The sequence below is a fragment of the Zootoca vivipara genome, chromosome 6 (genome assembly GCF_963506605.1).
Source record: "Zootoca vivipara chromosome 6, rZooViv1.1, whole genome shotgun sequence".
Classification (NCBI taxonomy): Eukaryota; Metazoa; Chordata; class Lepidosauria; order Squamata; family Lacertidae; genus Zootoca; species Zootoca vivipara.
In genome coordinates, this window is record NC_083281.1 from 64,427,457 (window position 1) to 64,455,034 (window position 27,578).

The following is a 27,578-nucleotide window of genomic DNA, read 5'->3' on the forward strand; positions in this document are numbered from 1 at the left end:
CTACACCTCAACGACTGCCTTGTTCGTGGAGACAGGGCCCTGTCTGGCTCTGTTGATGCGTCCTGCTGCTCTGGTTCCTGTGCACTGACCTCCATCCCCTCCATTACCCTGTGAGTACTTTCTTTCCCATGGCCTGCTTGCCCCAGTGTGCCCTAGTCCTAGCTACACCTCTCGCCAGAATCCTCTTCCTCCTCCCTGTCGTCCTGCCAGTGCATGACATGATGAATTGGATGCAGCCCATGAGTTCTCCCCATCTGATTTACATCTTCCCCTTCTCACTTTTTGTCACCAACCACCACAATTAGGCTTAAAGGGGGGAAACCTCCTTTTGAAGACGATCAGTAATTGTTGTTTTCCCAAGCCTAGACACAGGGCCCAGAGCCATTAAGCATTGCACTGTGTGAAAGAGAACCTCTTTCACATAAAAATATGCTGCCTGTGACATTTAGGCTTGAGGTAAGGCTTGAGGCTGAGGCTGTAATATGAAGCACTTTAAAAAGAAACAACAGCTAAATCGCACAGGGTTAGAGAGATTGCTGTTTGATGTGTGGTCCTGTATTAAGTATATCTTTGTATTATATAAGTAGATGTTTGTATTAAGTGTGTGTGTAAATACAGTAAATGGGCAAAGTATAAAGATTCACAAAATGTTTAGGGGTACGCATACTCTGTGTACCCCCAGAAAAAACACTAATAACATCTGTGTGTAGGACTCATCTCTGGGACTTCCCATCTTCAAAGATGGAGTGAGTTGTGACTGCCAATAAGGCCTTTTCAAAGCCCTCTTTATGGATCTGCCCTGCATCAAATTCAGCAGGAACAAAATCCCACAGTATTTTTCCTTGTTGCAGTGGGTGATCTCCTTGAATTTACTTTGTTTTGTACTAGAATAGAACCCCAAGATCTACTAACCAGAGCCAAAGGTGAAAGACATGTAATTAGAATTAAAGAACTGGGTGTCTCTGAGCACAGACTCAATTTGTTTTCAGTTTTATAACCAACACTGCTTTCACACAGAAGTCTACTCCTGATTACTCCAAACTTTATTCATTTCAGCAGCCTGATCTGCCTTAGAAAAGTCATGTTGTTTTTGCTATTATTAAATAATTGGGCATCATCCACTGATGCTGATCTACTACAAATGTTCCAGAGGTACAGTATGATCCCACTCTACCCATCCCTAGCTTAGGAGCTTGATCCACTGTGTTAGATTGAGCCATACTTGGTGTGGTGACTTCTGAAATCATTACAAGGGACAGAACAGAATGCTCTGGATAGACGCAGAGTATGGTTGCAACAATTCCCCCCTTCTTCTAAGAGTCTATTTGTGCATCTCCAGCTACAACCTATCTTTCAATTTATTTTGTGGTTCAGTATGTTCCCCTTAAGTGTAATTATGCTTGAAGGAGAGAGAGGAGGAGAAAAAAAGACTTATTCTAAGCAAATATTCACTTCATTAGCATCAAATTGTGTTCCCCCTTTTTCCTTCTTTCGTTGCTTCCTCCAGCAAATTTGGCAATTCAATTGTAAAGTGCCCAATGGGGATCTCAGCGTGAACTCTTTCATTTTTCTTTCGAATGCTTATGCTCACAACCATCCTGCCTTTAGCACAGAGCTCAGCCATCCCAAGTGCTAACCTTGCCTGCGGCCTTGTTATGGCGAAAATGCTGATGTCAACCTTTCATTTTTATCTTCCTCCTCCTTTGATGCCCAATAGCAATCTGATTCCTGTTAACTTTCTCTTTCCCTTTACTTATACAGTTCCAGGTGGAGATCACTGATGCCAGTGGCAAAACCATAGAAGGCCCAGTCCCTCTAGATATCATCATTATTGACCAGAATGACAACAGGCCTCTCTTCCGGGAAGGACCTTACATTGGGCATGTCATGGAGGGGTCTCCAACAGGTAAACTAACTGCAGACATACTGCAATTGCTTATAGGATTTGTTTCTCTGCAAACTTTATGCATGTTTATCCACTTGAACGCAATGTATGCTGGTTGACCATGATTGACAGGGTTCATTTGACACGGACTGTGAAGCTGTGGCTCTCTGCAGATTGATAGACCAGTGACTCTCCACAGATGTCACAGGACCATTGGCCATGCTCACTGGGGTTGATGGGGATTAAGAGTACACCACCACCTGGAGGGACAGATGTTCCCCATCCCTAATTTATATCATCCTAAGCACAAGGGACGATGGAAGGGTGGATAACAGATATAAAATGAATAAAAGGAAAAGGCAGTATATAGAATGCAATCAGTAACATGCTAAAATGAGCTAAGTGTTGCCAGTGTCACATGGAAAACATTTTTGTCCCCTGAGCTCACTTTATCCAAAAAAATAATAATTAAAAATGTGGTTGAGAATGGTTTCTTGTGCAGGAGTTATTTTTATTTTGTTTAAAAAAATCCAGATGTTCCATTTGAAAAGTGTGGCTATTTGATTTCGAATTACTTGGTGGATATGTTGTGTGTTTATTTGTTGTAAACTGACGTAGGCATAGAAATGTAAAAACTAGCTCATTGCCATTTTGGCAACATATCTGGGCTCTCCCACCGAAAGTGTGACCACTCCTAAATGAAAAATGTCTGCTGTATTATTATTTGGGGACTGGCTTGATGTAAGGTAGTGCGACAATATCCTAGAGATGCAGTAAATTGTTTTCACAGATTGTAATGCACTTCTTGCAAAGCAAGACAAAGGCTTGCACTGTAAGAAGGGACATAAAACAGTGAGATTGTGATGTTGACTACAAATGTAGTAGAAGTGGGAGAAATCTGGGGAAGCACAACAAGACTGCACCACTTTAGATTGTAAGTTGGAGTTGCCTTGTTCAAAAGTTTTCCCAACTAACACACATACATATACACGCATGCACACAGTATTCCTGAAAATTTTGTCAACGTATCACTCACAAACATAGTGGCCTAACTCATGTCTTGCTGGCATTTTTTTTTACCGGTATTTTTTATTTTGGTATAGAATGGGTGCATAAAAAATGGCACCTGCTACCCCTAGGAAGCTTTCCTTTAGCACAAATGTGCCTTTGAATCCAAACCACTATTGTCAGGCATGGGAAAAATGTGGCCTGCTGGCCATATTAGGCCCAGCAGAGTTCCTAAATTAGCCTGCAGACCTGTTCTCCTGAAAATACTCCCACCTGCCCTACACTAGATGTAATGTATGGCTGGGCAGGTAAAGATGCAAATGCAGAGTGCACTCCATATTGTTCCTTGAAACAATCAGGCCTCACTGACAGCAGCATTCAGCACATCAATGCTAACATTGCTGTGATCAATACCTTTGGCCACTTCTGCGCATGCATGAAGCATGATTTAGCACTTCTGCGCATGCATGAGTGGTGAAACCCGGAAGTAACCCATTCTGATACTTCGGGGTTTCCCCGCAGTCCGCAACCCAAAAAACATGTAACCTGAAGCGTCCGTAACATGAGGTATGGCTGTACTTTCTTTCTTACCTTTTTAAAATTCTTTTTATTTATTTTCCAAAAACCAAAAAAATACAAAAGAAATGAAAAATAAAAAAGAATACAAGTAAAAATACAGAAATATCAAAAAATCAAAAAATTCGCAGACCAAACCAAACATTCTCCCCTTTCCCACCCTTGCCATATACTTATAACATATTTTAAACTAAAATATGGCTTCCTTCCATCGATGCTTGACCTTATTTTACATTCTTATCTTTATTGTTGTGTTATGTTTTATAGATATATTTTATTTTTATTTATTTTATTCCTTTTCCCCTTACAAACTTTGTCATATGCATATCATGATTTCTGTATTGGAACAGTGTTTCATTGTACTGTATATTCCTTCACACATTTCCAGTTCTTTGTCGACTGTATTTTCTTTTCTCCAACTTTGTCGACTGTATTTTCTTTTATTTGTCCTGAATCTTCCAACATTCAACTTCATTGGATGTTCATGAATTCTAGGTTTATTGGGGGGGGGGGAACCATTCCTCTACCCACTTTCTCCATGCCATGCATGGTTTTATAAACTTCTTCCATGTCACCATTTACTTGCCTTTTCTCTAAGCGAAAAGTCTCAGTTGCTGTAGGGGAGTTGCTCCATCCTTTTGAATCCCCTTCCCTGAACCTTTTCCCAACTCGGCATCACTATATAATTTTGGACGATCAGCCATATTGCCATTTTAAAATCCCATTCTTCCCAACCACCCTGTTCCCCCCCTTTCTTTCTATTTTTCATAGCAAGAGGGTTTAATAGGAAATAAATTTCTTCACAGGACAGATGTTTTAGTTCTTTTGTTGTGTTGCAAAATGACTCTGGGTCCCCAGTGATCAAATGTCTGGATTCCTTAATTAGGGGAGAAACTATAAAAGCTGGAGTGATATTAAACTTTATCTTTAAGCAAAGATAAAAATTGCTGAAGCCTGCAATGGAAAGCAAAGCAAATTCCCATTAGTCAATGTGACACCAACATTATTTTTTTAATGAATGCGCTAGTGCAGGGGAAACCAATGTGGTACCCTGCAAATGTTAGTGGATGCAAAGGGTGGCAGTAAATGCTAGTCCTACTCAAGAGTAACTATGGAAGTTAATGGGCATGATTAACTTAGTTTCATTAATTTCACTCGGTCTATTCTGAGTGGGATTTAGTTCATATACTTTACATGTCTGTCCCGTATATGAGCCAAAGGTGGCATACACGGTTCTCCCCACCTCTGTTTTATCCTCACAACAACCTGTGAGATAGGTTAGGCTGAAAAACAGTGACTGATCCAAGGTCACCACAATGAGCTTTGTGACTGAGTGGGGCAGTAGTAATGGTCACCAACTTGGGTGGCTTTAAAAGAGGACTGGAGAAATTCATAGATGATAAGGTTACTAGCCTCAAAGGATATGCTCTGCCTCCACAGCTGGAGGCAGTGATGCCTCTGAATACCACCTGCTGGAAACCATAGAAACAGAGAGTGCTCTTGTGCTTGGTCCTGCTTGAAGGTCTCCTACATGCATCTGGGTGGCTAGTGTGAAAACAGGATTAGCAGGCTTTTATTGGTTGACATCCATCTTTCTCAGGAGAGAATGAAAGGCTATAGAGAATGGCATGGGAAATACATGTTTTGTTCCAGCAGGGGCAAATTAAGATGTCCAATTGTGCTAATGCAAGTGTACGCTGGTGTTTCTTCTGGTGGTCATTCCTCCTCTGTGGCTACAGAACCTGATTGATTGTCTCCAGGCGCTGTGGTCATCTGCAAGGGATTCCTACACGACAGGGTTAATGTTGCCAGCTTTCATGTCATGTTTGCAAGACATCTTTGTAATGCAGATTTAGCCTGCTAATAGGGCATGTGCCGGAAACCAGCTCCCCGTGGAGCATTTCATTGGCAATTCTGCTATCTTCCATTATATGGACATGACCCAGCCAGTGTGGATGTTGCTGAGACAGGAGTGCAAACATGCTGGGAATGTGGGTTTGGGAAAGCACATCTATGTTTGAGACTGTCCTGCCATGTGATGCCCCTTCCTGATTCAGTTAATGTGGATTGAAGCATCGCTCCTGGTGAGTGTAAGTTGCCCACGGCACACTACCATAAAGCAGCATGCTCAACATGCAATCTTGGTAGACCTTCATCTTGGTATTGGTTGTTAGCATCACATTTTCCCATACCCTTTTGGAGAGGTGAGCCATTGTCATAGTTGCCTTGCCAATATGCTTGTCCAGCTCAGCATCAATGGAAAGATTGCTGGTCATAGTGGAGCCCAGGTAAACAAAATTGTCTACCACCTCAAGCATGTGGTCACCAATGCTAATGCTGATGATGTCCTGACTGAGGATGTTGGTCTTTGCCAGGCTGATGATAAGGCTGAACTCCATGCAGGCTTGGACAAAATGGTTGATGAGTCCCTGTAGGGCTTCCTTGGAGTGCACTGTCAAGGCTGCATCATCTGCAAATGAAGCATTTCAGATAAGGACCCACCACACTTTTGTCTTGACCTGGAGACATGCCAGGTAGAACAGACCCCCGTCACTCCTTGAGTGGATGTACATAACATCTTCAGTCAAGTTGAAGGCTCTTCTTACATTTTTAGAATTTTTCACTGCTCTAGAAGATGCTCCAGACTGCATCTGTGGTGGTTGGCTATTCAAGACAGCTTCAGATGGAGCCAAGCATTCCTAGCTCTCCCCTTGGTGGTTCCTGATGCAAACTGATGCAATTTCTTTTGTGTGAATGAGATCTCCATTGTAACCTGACTTCTTTGCGATTGCCACAGGCATACATTTTCACTAATAGCACCATTAAAAAAACTCTGAATTGTGTCCATGAGCAAGGACAAACCCCCAATTTCCTTTCTTCTTTACCGGAGAAACAAAATTATAGATAACTAACTCTCTAGAAGGACACTTTGTTGTGCCTAAGGACTGTATTCATAATGATCTAGTGAGGATGTTATCATATCACAGGTGAATGCGAGAGGCAATTACTGGCTGCAGTTCACAAGCAGAAGCCACCCACTGTCTACAAATGAGCTTAGCAAGGGGACAGCTATCCAGACACTTAACAGGCGTGCTGGCCTTTTGGAAATTTCAAAGCTGATGAAAGCTGCTGTTTTCTCCCTCCCTCCCTGGGATCCTATTTCATTTGCTTGAGTCAGTTTCCCCCAGTGATTCCTCATATGTTTTGACTTCTATCTGCAGCTTGGAGCAAATCCTCCTAAGCCCAAAATGTGGTGTTTGGGTTTTTTTTTAATATAGAAAAAAAGAGTGGCTGGTTAAAATTGCTTTTGAATCACATTTAGAAAAGAAAAGAAACGTTGGCAACTTGTTTTTCCATTAAGCCATAATAACCCATGTATATTGCATTCCAGCTGAGGAACCCCCAAAGCAGAAATGATGGAAAGTGCCTGTAAAGAATTAGCAGGAACAAAGGGGCATTGAGAACAGCACATGGCATGGAATTAAGAACAGTAGCCTTGAGGAACATTTAGTATCATAAAACCATCGTTTGCAGAACTGGATGCAAAAACAGGGAAGGGGCTTGTCTAACGCAGGACATACATTATGGATGACCACATGCTATGAGGTTGTAAGCGGCTGTCACTCATGGAATATGGTTTCACAGTAGCAGCCTCCTCATCAGTGGTGGCTGGTGTTCATCTGGACTGGTAAGGCAGAAGGAAGAAAGGCCATCAGCAGGTGGAGGTGGAGCCAATAACAGGCAGAACTAGAGCCAATGACAGGCAGAAGCAACCAATTCTAGTTTTGTCCCCATTTTCCTCCCTGCTGAGTTCTGCAAAGGGTAACACTGAGGCCAAGGAGGAGGAGCAGTCTGACAGCCAGTGCTGCCACCCCTGGACTGGATGCAAGTAAGAAGGCATGCAGTGGGGGGCTGGCAGAGGGCAGACTGGGCACTGCCCATTGGCCCTAACGGACCACTTTGCACTGTTCCTCTAGCATAGAAGGCTGCCCTCTTTCAGTTAATTTGATGCTAGCAGCAGTAGCAGCAAAATCAAGGTTAGTGTGGAGATGCATAGAAATGAGAGCTTCATCAGCAGGGTGCAGGAATCGAAAGGCATTAGGCAAAGTCATCAATACCCAAGTTCACCTGGGGAAATGGGCAAAGCTAGAGTTAATTCTTCCCCATTGTCCATTCTGCAGCAATTATTGTTTGATGTTTATGGCTCCAGGATTATAATGAGAGTTGGTCTGCTGTTGTGTTGTTTGTTTGTGTGTGTGTGTGTTTGCATGCCCAATTCAGTTTTGCTTGTGATCGTGCCTGGTGCATAGGCAGGGGAAAAATAGGGCCACTTAAGCTTCCAAATGACTAAAATTGCATTCAATTTGCTGAGCACGGCAGGATCTCTTATTGGCTATGACCTGTGATTCTAACAACCTCAGGGAAACTACGGGGGGTTCTCTTAAGAGCTTTCTGTAGTCAGCAGATAGAATAGACATGCGTTTTTCTTCCCTTACATATACAAAGCACTTCTAGCAGAAGAACCCATTCACAGACAATTTTGTTTCCTTACTGCTAAGTACATCCATAAGTGTGTCCTTGAATAAAATCCAAGGTGTTCCAATTATTAATCCACTACAGCCAATACTGATCTTCTCCCACCTCCTGGGCCTTTGCATTTACTGTGCATACACAGACAATTGTCTTCCATACCTGGTTTTGTTTTTTAGGACAGAACATGAACATAAATCAGGAGCCAGCATGGTGTAGTGCAGGCATCCCCAAACTGCGGCCCTCCAGATGTTTTGGCCTACAACTTCCATGATCCCTAGCTAACAGGACCAGTGGTCAGGGATGATGGGAATTGTAGTCCAAAACATCTGGAGGGCCGAAGTTTGGGGGGTGCCTGGTGTAGTGGTTAGAGTGCTGCTTTGGGCAGCAGCTACTGAGGGTATGGAGCCATTGTGAGCTGTTTGGAGGACAAGAGTTGAGTATACCATGTGGCCTCCCCTGAGCACCTTTAACTAGTTAGCTACCCCCAGGTGCTTTGATGCTGTCCAGTCCCTGGTGCTGAAGTAAGATTCACATGTTGGGCTGGTTGATATCTGCATGTGGAATGGGGTTTGTGTTTACCACATGCGTCAAAATGTATTGACCTGGAATACAGGAAGCTGCCTTATTCTGATTCAAATCCTTGGCCCTTCTAGCTCAGTATAGTCAATACTGGTTCTCTTCAAAGTTTTAGGCAGGGGACACTCCCAACCCTACTTGGAGGTGCTGGGGGTTGAACCTTGGCCCATCTGCATGCAAAACAGATGATTCATACTTGGCCCTGGCACTGCCTGACCTACTTCTGCAAATACCTTCATGCTAAATGTTACATGTTCAACACTCAAAGCAATAGTATTATTTATAGCATTCTGCCTACAGAGTTTTGTGAAAATAAGCAACACCCTGATTGATCAGTGGAGAAAACCTTGTAATGATAGTTACAAGTAAATTACAGACATGCAATTAGACTATTGCTAGCTCTAATGATCTTAAATTAAAACTGTGAATAAAAACATTCAGGGCAACATCAAAAGCAATTTTGTGTTTGTGTGTTACATACTTCACAGTGAGAAACAAATCAGTATAAACTCCTTTTGATGTTGCTTTCTTTTAAAGACCGGAGGGGGTGAACTTGCTGTGCAGTTTGGGTATGAACTCAAGAATTACTTTTGATACTAAAGGTCCAAAGGGAAAACCCCAAAGTATGTCTTGTCTGGTTCTTGACTTGCCACTAGATTCAACTTGTTCATGTAGTTCAGAGGTGGCCAACATGGTGCCTTCACAATCTTGTGGAATGCAATTTCCATCACCTCTGACCTTTGGTCAGATTAGTTGGGGCTGGTGAGAATTGAAATCCAATAGCATTTGGAGGGCACCATGAAGGGTATTCTTGATATAGAATCATAGAATTATAAAACTGGAAGGTACCCCAAGGATCATCCACTCCAATTTCCTTCAATGCAGGAATCCCAACTAAAGTATCCATGATAAGACATCCAACCTGTGCTTTAAAATCTCCAATGAAGGAGAATTCACTAACTTCTGAGGGCATCTGTTCCACTGTTGAATATCTCTTACCATCAGAAAATTATTCCTGATGTTTAGTGGGAATCTCCTTTTTTTGTAACTTGGTTACAAAGCCGTTGGTACGGGTCCTACCCTCTGGAGCAGAAGAAAATAAGCTTGCTCCATCTTCCATGTCACATAGCATTTCTCTTTCTTCTCCATACAGAGGATTTACCACATGCTTGTTCTTCCTCTTGCTTCAAACATAGCCAAATAAACATTTTTGATTATTTTCAACCTCTCTTGCAAGCCTCATTCTAAGCTTTGGCCTGCCTGACCTTTTCCCCGCAACTGTTGACTGCTCATGTATACTCTCCTTTCATGATTTGCCATTTTTATACATGCCTTCTTAAATCTCAACTCATCTGTGAGCTCCTTATGCAGATACACGGGTTTATTTAGATGCCTCTCACTTTTCATTCATTTATAGCTTTCATTTGTCCAGCTTTTTTTGTATATTGATCATATTTCTTTTGAGATGTTGATCCATCCAGCTGTGATTGGCACAAGCTCTCCCAGTACTACTTTCTTAGATCCTGTTACCCAGAGATAACAGGAATTGAACCCAGGACCTTCTGTGTGAAAAGCATGTGCTCTTCCACTGAAGTATGTCATCATCCCCTTATTTGAATATGTCTTATACAGCATCAGAGCAATGATCCATCTAGCCTATTCTGACTGGCAGCAGATCATCCATGCCTTGGTTTTCTATCTCCATTGCCTTTTTAATTGGACATTGCAGTGATTGAATTCAGAATTCTGTGTCCAGGGCAGCAGTCTATCAGCTCCATCTGGTACGCAGGCTGAGTCCCTACCTGCCCAGTGACTGTCTCACCAGAGTGGTGCATGCTCTAGTTATCTCCCGCTTGGACTACTGCAATGCACTCTACATGGGGCTACCTTTGAAGGTGACCCAGAAACTACAACTAATCCAGAATGCAGCAGCTAGACTGGTGATTGGAAGCGGCCGCAAAGACCATGTAACACTGGTCCTGAAAATCCTACATTGGCTCCCAGTAGGTTTCCGAGCACAATTCAAAGTGTTGGTGCTGACCTTTAAAGCCCTAAATGTCCTCGGCCCAGTATACCTGAAGGAGCTTCTCCACCCCCCTCATTCAGCCCGGACACTGAGGTCCAGCGCCAAGGGCTCCCTCACTGTGAGAAGTGAGGTTACAAGGAACCAGTCAGAGGGCCTTCTCGGTCTGTGGAATGCCTTCCCATCAGATGTGAAGGAAAGAAACAACTATCTGACTTTCTGAAGACATCTGAAGGCAGCCCTGTTTAGGGAAGTTTTTAATGTTTGAAATTTTATTCTGTTTTTGATGTTCTGTTGAAAGTTGCCCAGAGTGGTGGGGTAGAAATAATAAATATTATTATTATTATTATTATTATTATTGAGCCCTGCATTCATTTTCTACTGTACTTCCTGCATTTCATGTCCCTTTGACCTCACTGCTTATACTTCCCCCACCATACATTGCAACATATCTGTAACTCAGGACAATACTTGTGGCAATAGAGAGGAATGTACCACTTCAGGATGCAGGTGGTCCTTAAAAAAGAAAAGGTTTTAATGTCCTTCTGCTGTTGGAGGAAGTATGCTTCTGAGTACCAGTTGGTGGTGATCACAAGTGGTGAAAGTGCTGTTGTGCTCAGGTCCTGATTGGGGGCTTATCTGGTTGTCTGCTCTGAGGACTGGACGGACCTTTGGCCTGATCCAGCAGGGCTCTTATTATGTTCTTGTATTCTTTGTGCATTTGTGATACTATCTAGCAAGCCAACAAACCTCTCTGCATGGAAAACAGAGAAAGGTTCTTTCCTAGCGGTGTCTTTGCATAGTGTCATTTTCAGGGTATAATCTTTTGGGTGGGGGACGGAATGACAGGTGGTAGCCATCAATACTTAGAAGGACCACTGCAGCACCAAAACTGATGGCAGAAAAAGGCGGGGATAGAGCTAGTACTGGTACTACTACTATGTTTTATCCCAACTTCTGAGGAGCTCTGTGTGACATTTTACCCTCACAACAATGAATGTGAGATAGGTTAGGCTGAGAGATGGTGAATGGTCTGAAGGGCACCCAGTGAGCTTCATGGCTTAGTAGGGATTTGAACTCTGGTCTCCAAAGCCCTAAACCAACACTCTAACCACTATGCAACACTGGTTCTACACACACAGAGTACACACAAACATACTGGCACCTCAAGAATTCTAAATAAAACTTTAACCTTACCTGTAATCAAAATTGCAGTCTGTGAGTCCTGAACAGAAAAGATAACAATATCTCAACCGTTTTTTCATCATTGCTTCTTCTGCATTAAAATGCTGCTTTTGCAACCTATTTCCCAGGCCTGGAACAATCAAAGCAACCATGTTTGGGGATCTATTTATATTAGACTGTTGGTTTGTTAATTAGGGAGGGAGAAAAGCATGTTCCTTAATTAAAGAACAAATGAATTTTTTAAGGAAGCATTGAGGATCCCCTCTGGGTACTAAAGATTGTGGGCTTCAACAAGCTAGCATAATTCTGCAATGCTTTGCCGGGAGAAACTCATTTGTGCCGCGGCATGCTGAAAGAGGCTTTATTGTCTCTCTTTAAGCATCTATTTGTGTGGCCTCCGAGGGACCAAAGGGAGGGGTATGTGCTTAGAAGTAACAGGGGAAGGGTCAAGGAGATAAAATCAATTCATCTAAGCAGCTAATTGGTAGATAATGCCACATGCTTTGGAGTCAAGGTGATGAACTGGAAAGTGAACAGATACTCCATATGTGCTATACTTGCATGCAATGCTGGGTGCTCGCCCCACATGTAACTCAGAGTTTATTGTCTTGAGGATGACATGCTTGTTTTCCAGCTGGTGTATTAATGTATTAATTCTGTCAGAAGTACAACAGGGATCATTGTTTGTAACTGAAGGGCTAATTCTGTTATCAGTAAATCAGCTAACCAAGAGGTAGGAGGTGTTGCTTAGCAATCAGGCAGAATGGGCATGATGTTTGCTGAGGTAGTACATGCCCTGATTGCCTGCAGTTCTGAGGGAATTTTCCCTCTGTATGTTTGTTTGACTGTCTCACTGCTGTGTAAAAGGTCTGATGTGAGAAAGGCCTCTTCCTTTCTCCTTAAGTTGTACACTGTTTTTGTTCAGTTTCCACAGTAAAGTGTTACCAGGATTTATTTTCTGTCTGGACTCTGCCTGTGTTATATAAGTGACTTCATGTGGAGCTTTAAATGGATAGTTCCAGAAAGCTGAGAAGTCTGCAGGGCCTAGTTCTAAGGAGCAGAACAAAACCATTCAATTTAATTAGAATTTTGGATTGCCATGTGCTATACTTTCCCGTGTTCTGCTGTTACATTTTTTTGTACTGCTGTTTATTACTACTCTTTCTTGTGGTATTTCAAATGCTTTGTGATTTGTAATATTTTCAACTGAGATGCAGTGAAGACTCTCTGACTGGAAAAGCCTCATATATACAGTATTAGGCCTGTGCACTAAATTTGAACCTCAAGCCAAATTGGGCCTATTTGGAGAGACTTGGGCACTGTATGAGTCTGGTTCAGAGAACCACATAGTTATGGGTCGGGCTGGATGGCCCATGGTCTCCTGCCTGCCTGCATAATACTTCCCACTTCCAGATCATCCCTTCCATGCAACAGTGTATGTATGGGGGAAATACTCCAAAGTATGAATGATGCAAGTGGCTTTTCTCTCTGTGCTGATCAGAGGGGTTGATTAGGTGTACGGAGGGGCAAGTCCAGTTTCAGTAGGTTGGGGGGAAAGAGATGCAAGTTTTCCTTCCCCCTCCCTCTCTCCTGGCTATATGTTTAATCAGGGTATTTAAATGATACTAAAATATTAGCACATGGGTCAATCCATATAAACATTTGAATTTTTAATTTTAGTTAGGGGAAGAGTACTTGTGCAAATGATCCTAACGTTCAATTCAATCTAAAATTGCATGGCATCTTAGGAGAGGTTTTATGGTCCCTATTCACATAGAATTACTGATGGCAGGAGCCGAGTAGTGGGGTGCCTAGTCCCATTCCTGTTTTAAAATGTGAATCATCCATTTTAGACACCTGCCTTGTTTCTTCTCTGACAGCCTCCATAGGTAGTTCAGGGGCTAGTATCTTAAAGTGGTAGCACTGTTTTGCCTTTGGCCCAATGCTTATTTCATTTTTGAGCTCTTTCACATTCATGTAGGAGGTCATAAAATTCTCTCTCTCTCTCTCGCACACACACCTTGCAATCATGGACCATATATTTTAGGTGTCAGGTTTAGAGACTGATGATCTCAGCTGCATTATTTCAAGTCCTGGCTTTCCTGCCTTCTTTCCACACAAGCGGACGTAAATCCCACTGCCCCAGCTACACGGGTCTTATAACAATGGAGAGTCATTTCAGATGACAGCTATACATCTGATGCCGCATGATGCTGAATGTTCAGCAGAGGGCGACGTATAAATTATTGACGCAGGTGACATAAGTCTGCTATCTGAAGAGCTGCCAGTATCAATCAATAGAGAGATTTGCTCCACCTTTCTCACCCCGAAAAAAGGGAAGGAAGGAAAATCTAGCTACCATACAGATTTCCTGCTCTTCTTTTATTTTTATTTTTAAGAGTGCTGCAGTTTAAAGTGATTTCTACCCTGTTTGAAAGGAAACCTCTGGTTTGGAATTACAGTCAATGACCATTACACGTGTGGGTTTCATTCTTGGCCCACGCATGCATTGACAGAGCACGTATAAGTGCACCTCATCTCATGTGCACGATCGCATGTCATTCAGATGCTTGTTAATCATTTGTTGCCTGTACTTTATATTGAGAAACCTTACATGCAAGGAGTATGGTGGTGATCGTGGATGCTTGAGGAATTTGATATTTGATCGTTCAAAGAAGGATGTTGCTTTAGCAATGGGTTTGGTATCTGGAATCTTCATTGCATTATCCTTGAGATCTTGTGTCTGAGTCTGTGCATTAGTGCACTTCCTACTGCAACAGCACATAAGGTCATTCTGTTGGTCTCCAAAAGGATGTAAATTTGACTCAGCTCCAAGTACTGCTGTCTAAGCCATTTGGAGATTTAACTGTCAGATAGCTAGATTGCAGGACAAAAAAGTGAGCACATAGAAGATTTCTTCCTAAAATTACAAGGACATTTATTTTCATAATAGTCTGCATTAAAAAGAATGCTTGTTCAACAGAATTTTGAAACCTAATACTGCAAAATTCACAGTATTAAAAATATATGTGACCTCCAGCAACTCTTCCACAGCTTCTGGGAGATGTTTGGCATGATAGATGATAGATTACTTCTTGATGTAGCAAATCAATACATCTTTATTTGAGAGAAAAGTTTAAAAATGTAATCAAGAAGCTTTGGCAAATTGGATTTAATGTTTTCTCCGCTCTGTAAATATCAGCCTCTCTCCCTGTGGTTAAGCATTATCTGGCCTTCAAAAAACTAAATTGGTGAACCCACAAAAAACACTCCTCACTGGTGTGTCTGATAGAGCATTATCCCCATGTATACCTTGGTAGATAATACATAATGTATGTCCAATGAAAGGGCAAACAGCAGACCCTATGGACAATCTGCTGGATCCATTTAATTAGCTCATTTGTTATAATAGCTTGGTCTTTATAAAGATAGGGCTTCCTGCTTGAAAATCTCATAAATAACAAAAACACATTGAAAAATGGCCCTGGAAGAAACATCGCAATGTGACTCTCCCAATTTGAGGCAACATTTGCATTCTAGACTCCCTTGGGTTTAGATGGATGGCAGCAGTTTTGATTTTAAGCTGAGATACTGTAAAACCCCAGAGGGGTTAGACCAGGAACCCCCAAACTCGGCCCTCCAGCTGTTTTGGGACTACAATTCCCACCATCCCTGACCACTGGTCCTGTTAGCTAGGGATGGTGGGAGCTGTAGTCCCAAAACAGCTGGAAGGCCGAGTTTGGGGATGCCTGGGTTTGGGCTAATGGTTCTTTAGATACTTCCTCATTATCAATAACACAATGTAACATCTTAGTCCAGGATCTTGTTTTCCATGGTGACCACCCAAATGCCTCCTGGGAGAAGAGAAGCCTGACTTAAAGACAGTCTTCCACACTTTCCTCCACTTACCATCTGGAGGCTTCACGTAGTCCTCCTTAGTAGCCATTGATAGACTTAGACTTAGTAGCCATTGATAGATAACATTGCTTATTCCCTGTTTAAAGCCACCTCCACTGAAAGGGCTGGGAACCATGATGGAAAACTATATTCCTTACCATCCTTCTCCCTTCATCACACATTCTTGCTTTTTGCATTGGCAGCTTCTGGCCATTGTAGGTGCCTGCGCTGAAATGCACAGAACGAAGCCATTTACAGCTACCAGTGGTGGCTGGTTCTCATCGGAACTGGTAAGGCAGAAGGTGGGGAGGCCAACAGGACATGAAGGCTCAGCCAATGACAGGTAGAGGCAGGTTATTCAAGTTTTGTCGCCATCCTCCTCCTCCCTGCTCATTTCTGCAAGGGACAACCTTGAGACTAAGGAGAAGGAGGAAGAGGCAGATAAGAAGGTGAGGGCTGACTGAGGGCAGGCTGAAGTTGGTGGGACAGTACACCATTCACTCTCATTGGCCATTCATCCTAATAGGCCAACATCCACTGAGGATAAAAAAAGCTAAAACCAAAATATGGAATCATCCATCCACTCACACCAATCTCCAAGCTGTGGGGGGGCATAGCTGCCAAGTTATCCCTTTTTTAAAGGGATTTTCCCTTATGCTGAATAGGCTTCCTCGCGAGTAAAGGGAAAACTTGGCAGCTATGGTGGGGGGCTTCAAGGGCCCTTCTAGCATATATCTTGGGTTTGGTTTCCTTGGAATGAAGGTCACTGGAGACTTACAGCATTTCTGTGACATAGGTTTTATACATGCATACCGGCTTGGCAGAAGATTAACACTCTCAACAGATCTTTCTTCCCCATTGGCTTTCTAGGGTGGCTCCAAAGCAACAGCTTTGGATTGTTCACAAAGAGCAAATCAGACGTCTCCCATGTTGCAGGACTGCAACCTGAACTGAAGGCTAGCTTGACATCTCCCCTGACCAGGAAAATGGATGTATCAACCCAACTCCTCTCTTTCGTGCCTATTCACTAATATGGCAGCTTTGCTGGGTCCTCAGGGACCTGTCTGGATGTGCCTGGGCCAAGCTCTATCTATATTCTTGCTAATGCTGGGTCCTTTTATGGATAGGGTTACTGAGCTGGGGTGGATGGGAATTGCACCCAGAAGAAACACCCTTCCTTCTTGCGATTTCCCACATATTGTAGAATGTGAATGATCACCTTGATCAGTTGCAGACAACATGGTGCTCTCCAGATACTGGTGAAGTCCAACTCCCATCAGCCCCACCCAGCAGTGATGACAGGAACTGTAGGAGTCTAGCAATATATGGAGGGCACCATGTTGGTTATCACTGGTCCAGATTATTGGAATGTGATCAGTGAGCAGGGATCCTGATTTCTCCCATTCTGTGCACCTTACATCAGCAAGGATTGCCTCTTGGACAGTCAGTAGCCTGAGCTGTAAGCATGTCTGGCTGCAACTGTACCAGCCGCGCCTGCAGATGAGCTCATTTCACGGTCTTTGCTCTCTGGCTTTGGCCCAGAGCATTTTCTGCCTGCAATTGGACTTCCTTAATTTGTCTTTTCCACACCCTGTAAAATAGCATGAAGATCACGGCAATGTTTCACATTGTTCTAATTGCATTTTAATTGTCCTGTGTCCACCCTGTTTTTACAGGGGTTGTGGATTTACAAATGAAATGATTGCTGCGTTGTGTTACTCCAACGATCACACTACTCTATCTGGAATGCACACTTTTCCTCTGTCTTATGTATCATTGTTCTAAATAACAAATCCAGTTCAATATCAGAAGTCCACCAAAACACTCCTATTTAATTGTCCCTGGGTCCAAATCTATCAGTGCTTTGCCTTTTAATCTGCTGGTTTACAGACTGCATCCTGGCTGCTGAGCACATAATGTTGCATTTATGAGATAACCTGCTGTTGTGATAACTGCACACTCTCAGATATAACTCCAAACCATGATTTGATAGGGTGTCCCAGGAACTTTGTTTCAAGGACACCACTCACACTTTCTCATATCTGTGCATCACCAAAGAAAAGAGAAGATAACTTCCAAAAAGAGTATCTGAAGAAGTGTGCATGCACACAAAAGCTCATACCAATGACAAACTTAGTTGGTCTCTAAGGTGCTGCTGGAAGGAATTTTTCAAAAAGAAGAGGACCTGGATTTGCATAAAAATTACAGCTAACCTGAAGAAGTACCTCTTGTCCACCCAACCTGCCTAGTAGCTAAGACTGTTGGATGAGGCTAGTTTTGGTTTCTCTCCCTTTCTTATTTTTTCCAGTCTTAAATTCAGTTCTCCACATTCTCATATTAGTTTGTGAAGTCTTTTTCTTTAAAAACCCTCATAAAAATTCAGCATTTTAGTACTAATTTCTCCACATTTTTGTATGCAATTCTGCTCAATATGCACATTTATTCAAGCAATTCCCCACATTTGTGTATGTTATTGTCACCAATGTATGCACTCAATACACACTTTGCCCCCAGTTTATGTACTTCTGTGCACATTACTGTGCACATTACTTGTCTGGAGAACCACATTGCAAAATTCAGAGAAAACACATATTTTAGCTGTGTTTTGGTTATCAAATTGCTATGAATTGCTTTAAATGGGAGCTGAATCAAAAATTTCCTAGCTGATACCTTCGTGGTCATGCTCTAACCTCAGAAGTTTGCTCAGCAACAACCAGAAAGGGGCCTCCCCCCCAAAAAAAAGCAGCACCCTCTCCATGAGAACTGAACTGAGGCAAGCACCTCCATTAACCCAATCTCTGCAGTTTCTGAAAACGTATTTGTTTTTATACACCTTTGTTGGCCATTCATACCATCTGTTTTCTTCTCACTGTCTGCTGCAGCAACCATCACAGCTGCTGTTTTTTTCTGAAATTTGCAATGTTTTCCTGGTGTTTTTCTGAACCACCTTGTTATTATACACAAAAGGTGGCATAGTGAGCAAAACAGAGATGCACATTTAGAAGTTGCTTAATAGTTAGAATATTCTTAGTGGTAATTAGGGTATGTCAGGCATCTTCGCTGTTCAGCTTTTGGTGAATGCTGAACCTTCCTTATGCTGGCCTTTCTATTCCTATTCCCTATAGATTCCTTTGTTTTTAATTCTGAATTTTAGATCGTTGCAACCCACTCTGGGACCTGCTGGTGAAGCATGGGTAATACATTTAGTAGTAGTAATTGTAATAATAATAATTTCGGCCAGTCTTCCAGGGGCCACATGTCAGTGGTGATTGTGCCCCCGTCCACATATATGCAATGCTCTTCCTAAACTAATCTGTATATATCTATGGTGAAGAGGATTATTTATTCATCTTCACTCATCAAGTAACAGAAGGGATAGTGATTTGCAGCTCCAGTAATCGGTCTACATCATGCCCGATCCCCTTTTCCATTATCACTAAAGTCAGTAGGGTGCTTGGGAGGGCATAAAAATCTGGGGGTTTATGGGAGGAGAAAATCAGGCTCCCTGAACTAGGGTCTAGACATAGACACTCCTGCTGTGGATGCTACAGTAATGCAGATCTTGGTTGTGCCCCCCTTGCTCTATAGCTCTGGCAGCTACTTTACTGCTCAGTCCTTTCTTATTTATGATGGTCCCATTGCTCTTAGTACATATTTGTGCCTCTCTCTCTCTCTCTCTCTCTCTCTCTCTCTCTCTCTCTCTCTCTCTCTCTCTGGGTTCCCCCCCTCCAACTATGGTGTGGCTTGTATTGGATGTGTGTGTATTGGATGTGTGTTGGTTTAAGGTCTTCAGGATTAACAAGCGTGGCTGTTGTTTTTCTACAGTGACACTTTTTATTGAATGCCTTTTGATTTTAATAAGTTCTTGCTTAATTAATTGTATTGTTGGTTTTATTGTTGCATGCCAGTGGTAGGGGCCTTCAGGCAGAGAGGTGGTGTGCATATTATAAATAAGTAACTGCTATTATTAATAAATAAGTGTGCTGTTGAATTGAATCTGGGCTGGGGCTTATGAGGTTCATGCACTAGAGCATAAGTTTACTTATTCTCTCCTTAGATTAGCTTAGAATAGCTCAGCATGCAATCCCTGGAGCTGAATCTAGTTCTCACATAGCCCTCTTTGTAAATGTTCCAAGAACCAAAGAAGTCATGAAGGTTGCCAGTGATGAGGGCAGCTTTGTGTAGGGGGGGGGGGTCATTGCCTGCTACCTTTGCAGGGCCATTTGCCCCCTGAGATAGTAGTGAGGAGGAATTGGTGACCTTTGTTGGGATAGCACACTTTTAAGTGAGGGCTTTCATTCTTATAGAGAGAAAAGCTAAGCTACTGTACCAATACAAGAGGCAGGTCATTCCTTTCCCAATGTGGGCCAGAATGTCCTATGGGAATAATGCTGATGGAGTGTCATTTCCAGGGGCATTTGCAGAGTGTGTGTGCCCCAAAAGTGCTGTGACATTCCCACCTATTAAAATAAGATCAGTACCATCTTCAGAGAGGGCTTAGAATTGTTGGAAGGCTGGCTGCAACTCAGATTGCAGATGAGGAATTTGCAAGGGATTCGGACAGACAGAGTGAGGGACAACCACGTGCCCAGACTATCCTCATATCTTTAACCTCTCAGCTTTCATCTCTATTTCCTTGTTGTTCAGAGTGATACTTCTTAAGTTGCATCTTGTTTAGAACTTCCTCCTCCTCCTCACACTTCTCTCTTGGATCTCAAAATGGGAGTTATATTCAACCATCCTCTGAGAGAACTAGTTAGATTACAAGTGGGCATTTTTCTGTTACGTATTTTCTGCAGTCAGTAAACAAGTTTATTACTTTTTTACCTGCAAGCATCTCTCTCTGTGTGAATGAAACAGGTAAACCCTACTCTCTAACCAAGAACCATGAGCTAAATGCTGCATATTAAAGGGTTTCAGTAGGTAGTTCGCCCATATGAACTTGTCTGGCCTCTTGAGATCTTTGATGGAGGCCACCCCCACAGGCATGCTTGGCAGAAACACTGAAAGGGGCCTTCTCAACGACTGCTCCTAGACTCTGGAATTCCATTCGTAGACTAGCCTTGTCCTTCCACCAACAAACTGTTTTGTTCCAGCAGGTTTTCGGGAACCAACTGTTTTAAGGAAGTGGCTTTGAATAGTGCAGTATTGTTGTTACAATCTGCTTTTAATAGAATTGTTTTAATATTGTTATACTTTAATTCCTTTTTAACTATTATCTTTTATACGGTTTTAGCTTTCTGTATTTCTTGTGTTGTTTTAATTTGTGTAAACTGCCTTGAGTCCCAGTCTGGGGAAAATATGGGATATTACTACTATTACTACTGCAACAACTGGACCCTATTATCCCAATTAGAATCCACTGAAAACAACTGGGCTAAATGATATGGCCAGCACTATGCAAATATAGAGGAATGTGTAAGAACATCAGACTAGATGGCTAATGTCTTGATCCAGCAGGCTCATCTTATGTTCTAACTGTGAGGAATGAAGTCCTTTATTTGGATCTGGAAACTACAAGAGGGGAGAGAGCTGCTGTGCTCATGCCTGGCTTGTGACATCTAGATGGTCACTGTGAGAACAGGATGCGGGACTGGAGGAGCCATTCGCCTGATCTAGCAGTCTCTTCTTAAGTCCTTATTTCCATACATTTGTATTGTTTTGCTATCCATACCTACTATTGCACTAGACACTAAGGGAATCACCATATAGGCATGTGAAATCATTAAATATTGCATGCTTGGCAGTGGAAATACTGGGGGTACTGCCTAGAGTCTTCATTAAAGGATTTTTAATCACTCAAAGTGTATTTGTGAAGTAAAGGAGGGGGGGGGAAGGAGATAATGCTACTGGTGGATTATTAAGCTTCCATCGCAGACACCAAAGGGCTGGAAAATGTATAAAAAGGGATTAATTAAAAAACAGGGAAAATTGGGTTGTTTTGTTTGTATATTGTCCTATAGAGAGAGACCTGGTAATTCATAGCTTGTGGGCTTTCATTCTTGATATCCTCACACAGGTTGTGTGGCCTATGGAATGTTAAATTGACTGACCTGACCTGGGTCACGAAGTTCTGCTGGGAGTTCTCCCCAATCTCATTGGAACACAGGGAAGGAGAAAAAAAGAGGACATCAGATGCTCTTGCTTTGCCCAGGGACTTTGCAAAATTTGCATATAGCCTAAAACTGCTGATCAGAGCTGATCTCCACCACCATCATTATAGCTTAAAGAAAAGTCTGAATATTCAAGACTCTCTCTCCCCCCCCCCAATACTTCTCTCCCCATCCTCCCAAACTTTAATAGTCTGAAGGGGAAGGGGATGTAGGAATGAAAGTGGGTCACTGATGAGCCATGAGCTGTGCCTGGTGCCAAGAGTTTCAATGGACTGGTTCTACAGTGATAGGCCACTATGGACCAAGCTGTACTCTTGCCTTGCCTCTGATCGTCTCCTCCTTTTGTCTTTGCTGTCTGCAATTTACAATTTCCTATAGGGAAAAAAAAGTGATGTTATGCAACCATTCCTAGAAGACACAGGGCAGTCATACATATTCAACTATCTATTGAGTGGCTATGTGTCCTTCTTCACCCTGGACATTTCTCTGTTCTAAGGAGGAAGGACTACAGAAGCCTTGAAGTTGTCTACCAATCTTTAGCATCCAAGCAACAGACTGAAGTGGCATAGCAGTCACCTGGACTGCCTTCTGTCCCACTCTGGTGATATATAGTGTATTTCTTTTTAAATTTATACTCACCATTAATATGCATCTGTGCATCTCAATTAGCATATGCAAAATTATACAGAGTTTATCCTCTTTTTGATGCATTTCATCTTTTTTAAGTGATGCATCAGTGGCTGCTCTAACTCCGTAGGATGGGCATGAGAGTATGGCAGCAAGATAGCCCATGATGCTGTGCTATTCGACTGAATTCTTCCAGATGCCGAAATGATTTTGTCATTGGGATGTCTGTCTTCCTTCTTTCCTTCAAAAAAATTAGCAGAGGTTCAGGCTCTGTCCTTTCCGACTTTACAAACACTGTTATGTTTTTTTGGAATTAGGCTGTTAATATTATTGGCCTCATAAAAGTTATTGCTCTGCATTGCCGGGGATTTTGAAGGTCACTTGTTATGCGTTTGCCACTCAAGATGATAACGTGAATGAAAGATAAACGGAAGGAAAATGGTGAAGTGTGTAAGCTAAATGGGAAGCAGGCCAGGGGATGCTCAGGCCCCATATAAATTAGAGGTTGCATCCTGTCCAATAGCATTTTAAATCTGCTGTACTCTTTTGGTGTTTATGCATACATACTCTTGGGCTCTTGCTGAGCCAGTGGTTAGGTTTATTATTCACTTCATGTCTTCAGGTAAGCTGAATTTCTGATATTATCACTAAATAAAAAGCAGAGCGCAGAATGGAAGGAGAAAAGACCAGTGCTTTGGTGCTTATGATAGATGAACATGAGAAGAGCCTGCTAGATCAGGCCAGTGGCCCATCTAGTTCAGCACCCTGTTCTCAAAGTAGCCACCAAGATGCCTGTGGGAAACCTGAAAGCAGAACCTAAGCACAAGAATACTCCATCCTCCTGTGGCTTCCAGCAACTGGTATGCAGAAACATTGCAGAAGGACAAGGCAACAGTGAGCATTGGATTGGCTCCACTTCTGCAGCCCACTATCTTGCCCCTGACCTGCTCAGTGACCAGCAGCAAGGCACAGCATTGGAAAGACCAGAGAGCAATGCAGCCCCACTTATATCACTCCAATGGCCGCTACTTCCCATTTATTGCTCCCTCTTGATATGCCTTGTTTCCCCCAGTTTCAGAAAGCTCCCACTGTGCCCTGAGCTAGTTTGGAGGCTGGTATGTAAATGATTGCCCAGGTAAGGCAATGGATCTCTCTGGTGCCTGAGCACTTTCCTTGCCCTGTTGAATAACACAGCTGCTCCTCGGGAGCATGTGAACATTGCACCAACACTGCTGAAAGGGGATTTTTCGAGAATGCAGACTAAAGCCGGTGTGAAATAGAATAAAGTTACTCCCCCTGAAGCACAGCAAGGAAGACAAATGTGATGAGGAATTCGGGATGTGATAACAAAAAAATCTACTGTTAATCCCTCACAAGGGATTAAAGTTCTTTATCAAATTTCCCCCGAAAAGGCTAGCAGAGCTGGTTACCAATTAAGGAAGAGAAGAAAATATCTAGGATTTCTGCCTTTGTCTTTGGAAGCATGGAATCTGTGGTCCTACACCTCCCATCATTCCCTGATCATTGGGGGTGGTGGCAATTGATCAGTATTTAGAGGACTACAGGTTCCTTGTCAAAGTTCAAAAGGGTGGTGCTTCTATCTCAGTTTGAAGACTTCATTTAACTGCAGTTTCCTCCTCTCAAACAATATTCAGAACACAAACACTACACCAAGCCTTTCTCAGATGTGTCTGTTGGTTTCCAGGCAAAATTCAGGACGCTCACATTAGCGTTTGAAGCCCTAAACTACCTGGGCCCCACATATCTGATGGACAGCTCTTTCCCTACAGACCCCCCTTGGGTGTTAAGATTAAGAGGCAGCCCTCTTGACCATTTCACTGTCCAGTGCCCTCAGACATTCAAGGGGTGGCAGCCCGGGAGAGAGCATTATCTGTGGCAGCTCCCAAGTTGTGCAGCAACCTCCCTTCAGACCCATAGTTGTGCCTGGCATTGTGCAGTTTCCATCATATGCTGAAGACACAACTCTTTACTCTGGCCTTTGACACCATAGACAGACAGATGGATAATACACATCATCCTTGTAACTCTAATTTGTTTTTAACCATTTTCAGCATTGCATTTTAAATTGCCACAATCTACCCTCAAACATAATGGTGAAGGATGAGTAATTAACTAAAATGATGATGACAAGGTCCAACTCAAATTGACTGAAGTGGTGGAAGGTAACTGGAGGCAGGGGTTGGTGAGGCACCTGATCAAAAGTCTGAAATCATGCAGTGGCTCCCTGTAGGAGATGTCTCCATCATTATTAACTCTCAGGAGGAACTTTAAAACATTCTTGTAAAACAACCCTGAAAGTATCAGCCGTGGCAGTTTTACATGTTTTTAGGTGTGTTCAATTGCTTTAAAATGTTGTTAGGTGTTTTTAATTGGTTTACCTAGATTTTTACATACTATTTTATTTTATTGCTTTATGGCAACAAATATAATGATGGAAGAGATAGCTAGATTTCTCCCAAAGGCTACCAATTTCTGACCCCTGTCCATTATTTCCCATAACTCATCACTTATATATCAGGAATGCCATTACAAATTTTCTGACTGGCCAATTCAAGACAGATTGCAGCTCTTCACATTTTCATATTGCAAATGAATGAGTGAATTATTCAGAGTAATAAACTGCTGAACGCTCAAACTCCTCTCCTAATAAAAAGTGAAGGGCCTAATGGCTATTTACCGTATATAATTTATATTTATATTGTTAAATGCTGAATATCCTTGAGCCAAATCCTCCCTCCGAAATTCTTGCTAGAATAATTCATGCTGCATTCTGCAAGCAAAGACAAAGAAACAACAGCTCTCGCGCGCACACACATTGTAACCCCCCCAAAAAAAAGTTATTGAAAATTGCTGGGTTTGCCTAAATATTTTGCCATTGGCATTTGTTGTGTGTGTGGATTGCAGGGATGGGAAAGGGAGATCAAGCAACACAAGGGTGGAAACCAAAATTATGTGAAGAGAACTATTAGAGGGAGGGGGCCATTGTGCTCACACCCTGCTTGTAGGCGTCTCATAGGGGTCTGGCTGGGCACTATGAGAACAGAATACTGGACAGAGAATTGTAGCTCTGGGAGGGAAATGCACAACTCATGCACAACTCATGCACCCTTAAGAAACTCCATCATCCTTGATGACTGACCATGTTGAGTGGGACTGATAGGAGTTAGAACCCAACAACAACAACTGAAGGGCACTGTGTTAACTACCCTTGGTTTTGTTGTTGTTGTTGTCTCGTTGGTATCTCCGGTCTAATAGATTTCTAGGCAGAGCGTGGGCATGGGTCCCATGCATCCCATGGCCCCACGATTGTAGTGTGTGAATGCAGTTACTGGGGTTTGGAATTTACTGCCTGAAGAACCTTGCTTTTCACTTTTCGACCCAACCTGTTGATCCTGCATCCTGCAAAGGTAGATCTGGGACTGTTTGGCTGCTGCTGGGAGAAATTTCAGTGGTGATAAAGAAAATTGATCTGACTTTCCTATTTCAGGATAAAGTTCAAAGTTGCATTTTATTCCACTTTCATCTGAAAATATAAATGAATCTTGCATCCTATTTCTGACAGTAGAAAGCCAGTTACCTCCAGAAAGCCTACAATCAGGCTGTGAAATCTGTGTAGTATGGTGAGACTAAAATGTGGATATAGACAAGCAAAGGATTAATTTATTGTTATTTTCATTAGTCAACATGATTTTCATTAATTAAATGGTACTTTGTCAAATCAGAAATTGAATTTAAAGTAGCCACTATATATTACTCCTGGCTTTTCATCTTAACCAATAATTCTTCGGGAGCATGATACGTGGAACGTAAGCATAACCAAATATATTTCACTGGCTTCATCCCTGAACATTAAAGTTACATAAAAAAGTCCCAATGATGTGGAACTCTTTTCCTAGAGATGTCTGTTAACAAGCCCTTTGCGGAGCTCATATTGGGAGAGTTATGAGTGAATGTGTTTTATGGAGTAGAATTATTTAATGCCTGGATTGTAATTGTCCAGGTATCGCTACTTTGCTTGTTGTGTTTCATGGAGGAGCTCTGAAACAAAATTACCGTTCAAAGGGAAATTAAATCATTGCAGTCATATACCCCCGCTGAAAGTAATATTTTCAATCTTGGAAACAAAAGCAGTGCTTTGATTTTTGGATCACAATGTAGCAGCGTTTGAGACTTTAGTTGAGAGAAAAGGCATGTAAGAGGTGGCATTACATGAGAGAGGCTTATAAAATTATGCACGGCAAAGAGAAAGCAGATAAACATATTTCTCCCCTCTTATATGAACATGCAATGAAGCCTGAATATGCATAGCTGAATATGCAGCACATACTTAAACTATGGAACTCGCTCCCACAGAATTCAGTGAACTTGAATGCCTTTAAAAGAGACATAGACAGATTCACGTAGGAGAAAGCTATCAATGGCAACTCGTCATGATGGCTATACAGTACTCGGTTGGAGGCAGTAATGCTTCTGAATACCAGCTGCAGGAAACTGCAGGAAGGCAGAGTGCTCCTGTGTTTGGGTCCTGTCTGCATGTTTCCACAGGCATCTGATTGGCCACTGTGAGAAGAGGATGCTGGACTAGGTGAGCCATTGCCCTGATCTAGTAGGCTCTGATGTTCTTATGTACTGAATATACCATACAAGTCTTTGTTGAATGACTTAAGGAGTACCTTGTCTTATTCAATACAACTGGACTTACTTTTATTAGGCAGTTGTCACTTAGATGTGTCCCTCTACTAGTCATTAATTTCATATTAAGGGTAGGCAACCTGTCACTGTCCAGATGTTGTAGAATGAGAAATGGAACAATGGGAGTTGTAATCCAGCAGCATTCAAAAGGCCTTATGCTATTTTTAGCAGCACACATGGAGGCAAGAGCTTTCATTCTCTCCTCTCAGCCTAGCACTATGTTGAGGGTGAGTATAGCTTGTCTACATATACACTATCTAGCGTGCATTTGAGTTGATGTGTGGGGCATGCATGGAGAGTGTGTATGAGCAGTTTCTGCAGATATATATGGAAAGTGCAGTGACAAATGTGACCACCCCTGGCACGCAGACCTCAATGGATTGCCCAGCTGTGAGAATGTTAGCCATCCCCCACTACTTTGAGAGGCTGTGAATACATTTCT

At 42.4% G+C, this 27,578-nt stretch overlaps 1 protein-coding gene across 1 annotated transcript in view; it reads left to right on the forward strand.

Moving 5' to 3' along the window:
- CDH13 (cadherin 13) overlaps positions 1-27,578 on the forward strand; it is a 612,680-nt gene that overhangs the window by 359,653 nt on the left and 225,449 nt on the right. The window contains exon 6 of the mRNA XM_035119665.2: positions 1,762-1,906. Coding sequence (XP_034975556.1) covers positions 1,762-1,906 — 145 coding nt within the window. The remainder of the gene's footprint in view (positions 1-1,761; positions 1,907-27,578) is intronic.